Source organism: Meleagris gallopavo, chromosome 7, assembly GCF_000146605.3.
Source record: "Meleagris gallopavo isolate NT-WF06-2002-E0010 breed Aviagen turkey brand Nicholas breeding stock chromosome 7, Turkey_5.1, whole genome shotgun sequence".
NCBI lineage: Eukaryota > Metazoa > Chordata > Aves > Galliformes > Phasianidae > Meleagris > Meleagris gallopavo.
The window spans coordinates 24,190,679-24,199,237 of NC_015017.2; the positions used below are offsets into that span (position 1 = coordinate 24,190,679).

The window sequence follows — 8,559 nt, forward strand, 5'->3', positions numbered from 1 at the left end:
AAGACGTCTTGAGAAACCTAAAAAGTTTCACTGAGGTAAAAACCACCATAAGGTTAATCTTTTTTAATCTAAGGGATGTTCTGTGAAAAGATTCTATTGAAAAATTAAAGTTATTAATTTCACTTTTCTGCAAGTCTTAAAACCCATTATCCAGTAGCTCAAAATAACAAGAAAGCTTCCCACTCATCTTATCTATCCCTCCCAATCACATACACTATATCCACACATAACACCAACTGAAGTACCTGTTTTGAGGTTGAAAGATTTGTTTGATATGTTTACAATGACATCTCCAGTTTCCTTGGTAATATCACCAGCGGCCACCTGGAACTTGATGGAGCCAATTGTCATTTCATATACATCCTGTGCTGGGTTCGAAATGGGACCAAAGAAAGCTGCAGGACAGAAATACAGACACTGAGCAGAGGAGCACTTATGGGTACAATGCCTGCAGAGACCACAGTTCATCTCTGGACTCTACCAGTGAGAACACTGCCCACATCAGTAACTGAAAATTATTCCTTCTCATGGGAGTCTCAGACCAACATTCACTTACTCCCATCATTGCTATTTATGCTGAAATAGTAGGAAAAAATCAAACATGTTTTACTACATTCCTGCTATAGAAATCTCACTCCTTTGCTCTTGTCTCAAAGGGAGTTTTTGGGCAGGTTCTCTACCACATGACAGTAACTTTTTGTCTATGCATCATTTCTAAAAACTTGATCGAGTTTTCAACAAATACTCATTTTCCACACTCTGCAGTCCCATTAGACTGGACAGCACTGAAGACATTTCAGGTTAGTTTTGCTGTCGATCTGAACGTAGCTTTGAGAGCATTCCAAAGAGGCCCCATTAAGATACATAACCAGGAACTGACTAGTTCTTCCCAGAAGAAAAGGGAAGACTGCAGCAGGAGAAGAAAAGAACCTCACTTGTGCCTTCTGCTATCCTTACTGTGTGTACACTACATCCAGATAATGAATCACAAGAATGTTTCTTCCTTAGCATCTCCAGCACCATTTCAGACATTATGCTCATCCTGAAAATATTACATATCGCCTCTACAACATGCACTTGGACTTTGGGAATAGCATGTTCACCACATATCTATATATCTGTCATGAATACGCTACCTGGAAAATTTAAAAGCCAGTAATAATAATAATAATAATAATATACTTACCCGTGCTTTCGCTAGCCTCATCTACATCATTGCCACATCGTCTCTCAAATTCATTTGAAAATGCCTAGAAAAGGAAACTACAGTCAACCCTTGCAGTAACTTGAGTAAAAGCATAGAAACTTGTTCTAATGTGACACTGAAAAGAAGTGGGATGCAGAACACTGGTTTGTTTTCCACTGGACAATTTTACCAGCATGCAATCCTAACATAATTATTCTTCTTAGACTTCATCTAAACCCATGGAAAGTATTCCTTTTCCAAGAGTGATGACATCTATGCAGAAGTTGCAGCAAGTCTGTCTGTAGGTGAGCCCTATGTAATGAAGAATCAAGCAAGTTCATAAGATAAAAAGAGTAATTACACTTTCATCTGCATTATTGCCAGGGAATAGAAAAGGACAGGAAGCAAGCAGGGCTGTACAGGACAAGCTACGTGCAAAAGAGACTGTCAGCAAACTGCTCTATGCTTTATATGGTAACGAGCAGCCTGCAGATTCTCTGGAAAACAACACATAGCCACATACCACGAGATAGGTCCAAACAGAATAGCATGTAATTGAGAGAGAAAAGCATGGTAACTCACCTGAAGGTTATTTACGTCTTTTGGATGCAACAGAAAGTGAACTTCCCGAAGAGAATTGGTTTTCTTTTTACTACTGAATTCATACACCTGGTCAAACAGCAATTTAGCAACAACAGAACCTGGGAAACCTAAGATTCCTGTTCCAATTGCTGGGAAAGTAATGGACTTTAAAGATAGTTCCTCAGCAGATTGCAGGCATTTTGTGACGATCCTGCCCAAGATCTGTAAAGCACAATTATTTTTTCCATTACTGAAAGTTAGTTTTTCTGGAATGTGCAATTCAGCTAAAAGGGAAAGTACTATCTCTTAGCATGGAATTATGCACATCAGAAAGAATATGACAGTCAACAAGGTGTGAGCAACACAGCTAAATAAATAGCCCGAACTCACTCATATCCTAGGATAGCCTCCCTCATTTCAAAGAAGTTGCATTAAATTTTCCATAAAGCCCATGCAAATTAAGAGTTTAAGTAAATAAAAACTCCTGTACCTTCACTGCAGATTCACTTCCCTCCGACCATCTAGGTGCGACAGCATGAAACACATAACTGCAACTCAGATCGTAACCTTTTGTTGTGAACACAGATCCGTCACCAGGGGATTTTCCCAGGCCTTCGTCATTTAAATCTGCCTGAAGCCTTGGCCCTGCTTTGCTTAGCAAAGCTTTGGCGAGTTGTCCTTTCTCAAGCTGTAGATCTCCACCAACACTGATGACAACACCATCTGTCTGAAAAACACACAAGCAAGAGCTCCAGTTTTAAGTAAAGACTTTAAAGGTTTGCATCGATTCATCAAATAGAGCCTATCTGCTGATTTGCAAGTAAAGTTCTAGGGCAGCTAGAACTTTTTGGAGTTAACAAGGCTTTGGAATAAAATAGACAAGTCATATGCTTAGTTCTAGTACCTTGAGCCTGCTTGAAGCAGTATAGAATTTGAGTTTACAGAGGAATAATTTCAAACTGATAGAAAAAAAAGTTAAAATTCTGCATTCCCCATTCCCCAGGTCAGTACCCTACAGGCACAGGGCGAGCCAGGCAGCTTTGGGCCAAGGACTCAGCAGTACAAGCACGGATCAGCTGTGCTGCTATGGGAGCCAAGCTGCTCATTAACTGGCACTGGGCACCTGCTTTTGTCTCTGCACAAACTCCATATTTCAGCTGCATTCTTGCAATCAGGACGTCCAGATGACGGACACAGGGATTTTGTTTGCTGGATTTTCTTTTTAAAGTTTTGTTTCTGTTTTTTCCCCTTTTCACATTTAAAAAAAATGTGCTTCACTTCAGCCCGGACAAACAGCCACTCAAAACACTTACTGTGACATCTTCAATGCTTCCTTTTTTCAGCATGACGTCAAGACCTTCCTCAGTTGTTACTAATGCAAAGTTCATGCCACTTTGAGAAGCTGTCCTTTTGCTAGGCTGACGAACAACACTGGTCTGAGTGTTAAGAGATTGCACCGAGTTGTTAAGAGGTACATCATCTGAAAACACTTCTTTCAATGCCTTGATGAAAGCCTGAACGTTATCCTCTATGATATCCACAAGATGAATCTCCTTCAAGCTGCTTCCCCCGTTGAATTCTTCCAGGGTTTTCTTGATGGCTGACACAATTGCATTTACGCACTTGTGCAGCGGGAAGCCAAAAATCCCTCCGCTGACAGAAGGGAAAGCTATGGAGCGATGATTGTATGTTTCAGCCAGCTGCAGGCTCATCTTAATGGTCTTTTTCAGCAAGTGCATACACTTTTCTGCATCCTGCTCCTTCCACCGGGGCCCAACAGCATGGATGACCTGTTTGCAGGGGAGCTTCCCCGCTCCCGTGATCACCGCACAGCCGGCCTGCAGACGCCCGCTCTTCCTCACCACCTCGTCACACTCAGCCTGCAGCTCTGGACCAGCTGCTTGGAGCAGTGCCCAAGCGAGGCCACCAATGTGTTTCAAGTCCTCATTTGATGCATTCACCACAACATCAACACGATGAGTGCACAAGTCGGCTTTATAAACCGCTATTAGAACTCCCTGCACGGTCATCTGTGTATAGCGCTTGCCTATGTTACTGTGTACTTGTTGTTCTTCCATATACTCTTCTGACTGCTCTTCCAGTCTGATTAGACAGTTACACTCATGTTTCACACTGGCAGCCAAAAAGCGTTCTCTTTCTTTTAAATACGACCTGGCTCCTGGCTCACTAATTACCACACGCTTGTAATGTAGCCCGGACAGCATTTGCTCAATTAGGGTAGTTCCCTTCAGCACCTCTCTTCTCGGTCCGCTCAAGGATATAACTTTACTAAAGTCAATTTTCACACCTTTATTCTTTAAGTCATCCAAGACGGAGGCCCTCTCTTTCTCGATGTACATTAGGACTACGGTGGGCTTTCCTCCGATGACTTTTTGTACTTGCGTGTTCTCATCTACAAAGTTAAAAAGCTCTTCGAAGGCTTTTGCTACTGCTTGAGAAAAACCAGCAACAATGATCTCACCCTCTTTCTGAGTGACTGTTACAGCTGCATTACAGCAGTTCTCCTCAGTGAGCGCTGTCCATTCCTCCTTCTGGAGAATGGACTCATCTTCTAAAGTAATGCTTTTGTAGTCCAGTTCCTTCTTTAGCTCTTCTTCTGCTTTTAGGAGAGTTTCGTCATCATTTCCTTTCAGAAGGACAGCATCTGGGCCAAGCTCATAAAAGGCACTAATGTGTTTTGACAAAAACAGGCTCTGTGACAGGGTTTCGTTATCAATACGTTGTAAAAACTGGAAAACAAAAGGGTGGAGAGTAACGGTTTTCTTTGTCATTTTTTGCATATTAACCAGTATCTCCCCTTTCACTTTATAAACTTCCTCACGCAGTCCATACAGGTTAATTATCTTCTGCAAATGATCGTAAGTTAGCTGCAGAGTTGGGAATTCCATGCGAATTCTTTCTTCAAGACCGACGTTCTGCAAAATTGCAAAATCCCCTGGACTCAGAATCACTATTTCTTCAGTTGTTTGCTTTTCTCTTTCAATTTCTCTGGTGACTTTTTCTATCTGCAAATTCAGTTCTTGGACAACATTCTTCAGAATGTCTTTGTGGCCTACTACAACAAGTAAATCCTTGGAAAGAAATGAGATCATCAAAAGTTCGTTGTGGTTAATACTGGTTCTAATGACTTCCCACACCTCTGCGCTTACTTTAAGCTTCTCTACTTTGTACTTTGATATGCTATATGAAAATGTTGTGGAAGCCACTGCATTCCATGTCCTGATCAATTGAACCACTGATCTCTTCCTCTCAGACAAAGCAGCTGAAGGATGCAGAATAACTTTTGGCTCTGCGCAGTTGCCTTTAGGCCATGTTATCTCACAATGACAATTTGCCATCTCAGAACGTATCGCTTCGATTAGGCTATTTTTTCTCCGTAAGAACTGCCAGATATAGGGGTCCAGTGGCATTGTAACTGGATCTGGTTTCTTTATTTGTGGCCCTTCCTTTCCGTATAGAGCTGTTCCCAGGGAGACATAGTAAGGATAGACAGATATCGGTCTTTTGTTGAGCGAGTGCTGCTTTGACAAGACACTGTTTACATCTAAAACAAACAAAACATTATTATTGCCAACATGTAAACCCAAAGATCTTTACAAATATTTGCTTAATATAATGTCTACATGCAAGAAGATTTTTATGTGAATCCTCTCCCCTTTTCAGACAGCAGTAACTCCAAATTATTGAAGAGTTCCTAGTTTCAAATACCAAAAGCTAAATTAGGAAGAGGCAGCTAAGAACTAACACTGCCTATCTCCAGGATAAAATATGTACAGCACAGCACTGCCTCTGTCCCCATCCCTGTTGTACTCTACTCAAACTGCCTAAATCAGTTGCCTGGGCTACTACTCATTTTATCAAGTCACAGCTCCTCTATGCTGGTCCACCAGAGCAAAGCAGCCTTTTCTTCAGAAAACCCACACTTGGGTCTTTAAGTGAAAGGACCACAAAGAAACAAGGGCTGCACATTTCCGCATTACCTTGATGGTTCTTGAATGTAATGATAGCTGCACCTTCATCACACAGTTGAAGAACGTCTACCACTTGCGCACCTCCATTCTTCTTGTTCTCAAAGTAGATAGATATATAGTCATTGGGTGTGTTAGGTGGTATATTTTCAGCTCTAATACAGTTTGTTAACTCGAGGAGACGTGCAGTTAAGTTTTGCTTATTTGCTCTTTCGCTTCGATTTAGCTTCTTAACGATGTCCGCTGCAGCTAGAAAGAGAAACAAAGGAAAAACCAACCCAAGATTGAACCAGCCGCTCATCTTCTGCTATGATATAAATGGGCTGTCACTGTATTACGAGCCATTTGTCAACACAGTGGTGCCCATACAGCTACATCTTGCCACATCCAGCGTGTGGATAGGTAACAATTTTTGTTATCTATCATTCACCAAATGGTTGGTCACAATTACTGAGGTACATCTACCATCGCCAGAAGTTCTCTCAGACTTTGTTCAGTAGCACTTGATCTTTTCAACCCCAAAAGAAAATAAAATTCAAATTCATTACTACACAGTCAGAAGGAAGTTGGGTTTAAATACGGGGTCTTTCAGTGTTATGATAAATTTGTTCTATGTTTTTGCTATTTCTCACCCTGTTATCATAATTCTAAAAACCAGGCTAGCCGCTTTTAGGTCTGTCAGGCAAACACATATCTAAGTGTTTAAAGGATCCACATATTTCCTCAAGGCTACACCAAAAATTTGGGACTGGGCCAGGAAAACAAGCAAATCCTTTCTATCTTCTACAACAGAAAACTCTATGGGCTTCTCAAAGATGAAAAGCTTATTTGGTTAGTTATGCCACTTACTAATTCTTTGACAACTTCAAGATTTCAGAGCAACTCCATTCTTACCTGTTATAGTACTACAGCCATTCCCACAAAATTGATTTAGACTCACATATCCTCACATACCACATCCTACCTTCTAAAGAGACATTCAGTTTTTCCTCCTCAGAAAAATGTTCCTTCTTTCTTTCCACCCTGACCTTTCCTCAACCCAAATATTTGTGTTCTTCTAAGGGCTCAAGCAGAGCATCAGTCACAGATGCAATCAGTTTCCTGCTGTCAATTTAATCAGTTTCTTCTGAAAACAAAGCTCTGTTTCCTCCACATCAACAGCAGCCATGGTGCTGGCTTACAGCTTTTCTGAGTCTCACTGTACCACTTTCTGAAGCCCATATTAATAACATCACCCATAAGTCTTGGCAGGAACCAGGACACCTCCTCAGCTTCTCTCTGGTGAGAAGCAGAAGCAGACAAATCCCTCTATCACCTGGATGATGCCTGCGTCATCGATCACCAATAAAGCAGAAAAAGAAAACAAATCCACAATAACAAATCACGATGAGCACGCAGTTGCTCCACAACTAGTTGGTGTTGCAGCATCAGGTGAGTACGTGGTGTTAATTCCACAGCAGGCATCTGGGGAACACCTTTAAGATGCTACTGCTTCCCTAATTCTCTCCATACCTCCAACCAATTTTTAGTACAGTAGGTTCCCCGGCACTGATGTGCTGTTTAATAACCTTAGAAGGTTCTGTCCTAACCAGTTCAGTTTTCTCTTGAATCCATGTAAACTTATTACACACAGCACATTTTGGCAAAGTAGAACCTTTATCACTGATCTGTTCTATGACCCACCGTATCCTCTAATGGCTTGTACACAGCTGACTTTCAGCCCCACCCATATTCTATTCATTATTTTGATTTTCACTGGCCTTTACACCTTACAGATAAAAGGCCTCATTGATTGCATCCTTTGAAATGAGGGCTGGGTCTATAACAATATGAGACTTTTCCTTAAACCCATGAGAGGACACATTGTTCACTTCCCAGTCGGACTCCCTCCAACGAACACAAAAGCAGCAAGGCAAGAAAAACTCAAAATCACTCATAATCCAGATTCCTCCTTACCAGCATTTCCAGTAAAAGCAACAACAGCAGCCCGCAGTTCAGGTATCATTTCCACAGTGAAGTCACCATCTTCCTCTGACAAGTCACTGATGTTCTCCACCAGCATGATTAACATATAACTGCTTATGGTTTCCCGTACATTTTCAAGCACAATTAAAGGGGGAGGAAGGGATACTTCAGAGCTTTCCATTTGCCGCGGTTCTGGGGCAGTCTCCATCTCACCAGGCTTCGCAACCAGCTTGGTTTTCTCAGTTGATGGATGCTCCCATTGCGAGCCTTCTTGGGCACCAAGCTCTGCGCGGAAGCAAACAAGAAAAATGCCATTTTCTCCCTCTTCCCACCCTGGGTGGGAAACTTTGAGATGAGATATTTTCCTCATATGGAAGAAGAAACACAAATGAGGCAAAATTACATCAAAAGTTTGTGTCAGGATGAAAGCAACTCTGTGATCTGTGTGGCTCGGCCTCCCCTAAATAACAAACCAAGGCGGGATAGAGGTGCTGCTGGTGGCAGCTGGGAAGGTCCTCGTAGGGGCATCCTTAGCACTCACCGTGCACCTCCGGAGGCGCTTCCTGAGGCGGTGGGCGCTGCGGGGACAGCCCCGTTCCTGCGGCCGCGGCGGCACCGTGCTCCGCGAGGGTGGGCACAGACGGCACGGGTTCGTCAGCTGCAGATATCAGCGCACGCTCAGCCGCTGCGTAAGTGACGAAGACAAAGCTCAGTGCGCGTACTCCAGAGCTAGCGCAGCGTGAATTTCGCTTTATTTCACGCAGGCAAAGTCACTGGCTGAAATATTTTGCCTTTTTTCCAACCACGCGGCTGTAGGAGCGCCCTCTGAGCTCGCGG

General features: G+C 42.6%; 1 protein-coding gene across 1 annotated transcript; it reads right to left on the reverse strand.

The window, feature by feature from the left end:
* Positions 1-177: 177 nt before the first annotated feature.
* On the reverse strand, positions 178-8,489 carry LOC104911801 (protein mono-ADP-ribosyltransferase PARP14-like). Its single transcript, XM_010713915.3, has 8 exons — positions 8,264-8,489; positions 7,714-8,007; positions 5,770-6,006; positions 3,082-5,333; positions 2,259-2,495; positions 1,769-1,990; positions 1,187-1,250; positions 178-395 (listed from the first exon to the last, which is right to left on the reverse strand). The coding sequence occupies exons 2-8, from the start codon at positions 7,928-7,930 to the stop codon at positions 193-195; spliced, it is 3,432 nt and encodes a 1,143-aa protein (XP_010712217.2). The 5' UTR covers positions 7,931-8,007; positions 8,264-8,489; the 3' UTR covers positions 178-192.
* Positions 8,490-8,559: the final 70 nt, after the last annotated feature.

Excerpts from the sequence above, each read along its gene's own strand:
- LOC104911801 (XM_010713915.3), bottom strand. The coding sequence starts at position 7,930 with ATGGAGACTGCCCCAGAACCGCGGCAAATGGAAAGCTCTGAAGTATCC. Across the intron at positions 5,334-5,769 it reads TACATTCAAGAACCATCAAG|ATGTAAACAGTGTCTTGTCA; the intron begins GTAATGCGGAAA and ends TGTTTGTTTTAG. Across the intron at positions 396-1,186 it reads TGAGGCTAGCGAAAGCACGG|CTTTCTTTGGTCCCATTTCG; the intron begins GTAAGTATATTA and ends TCTGTCCTGCAG.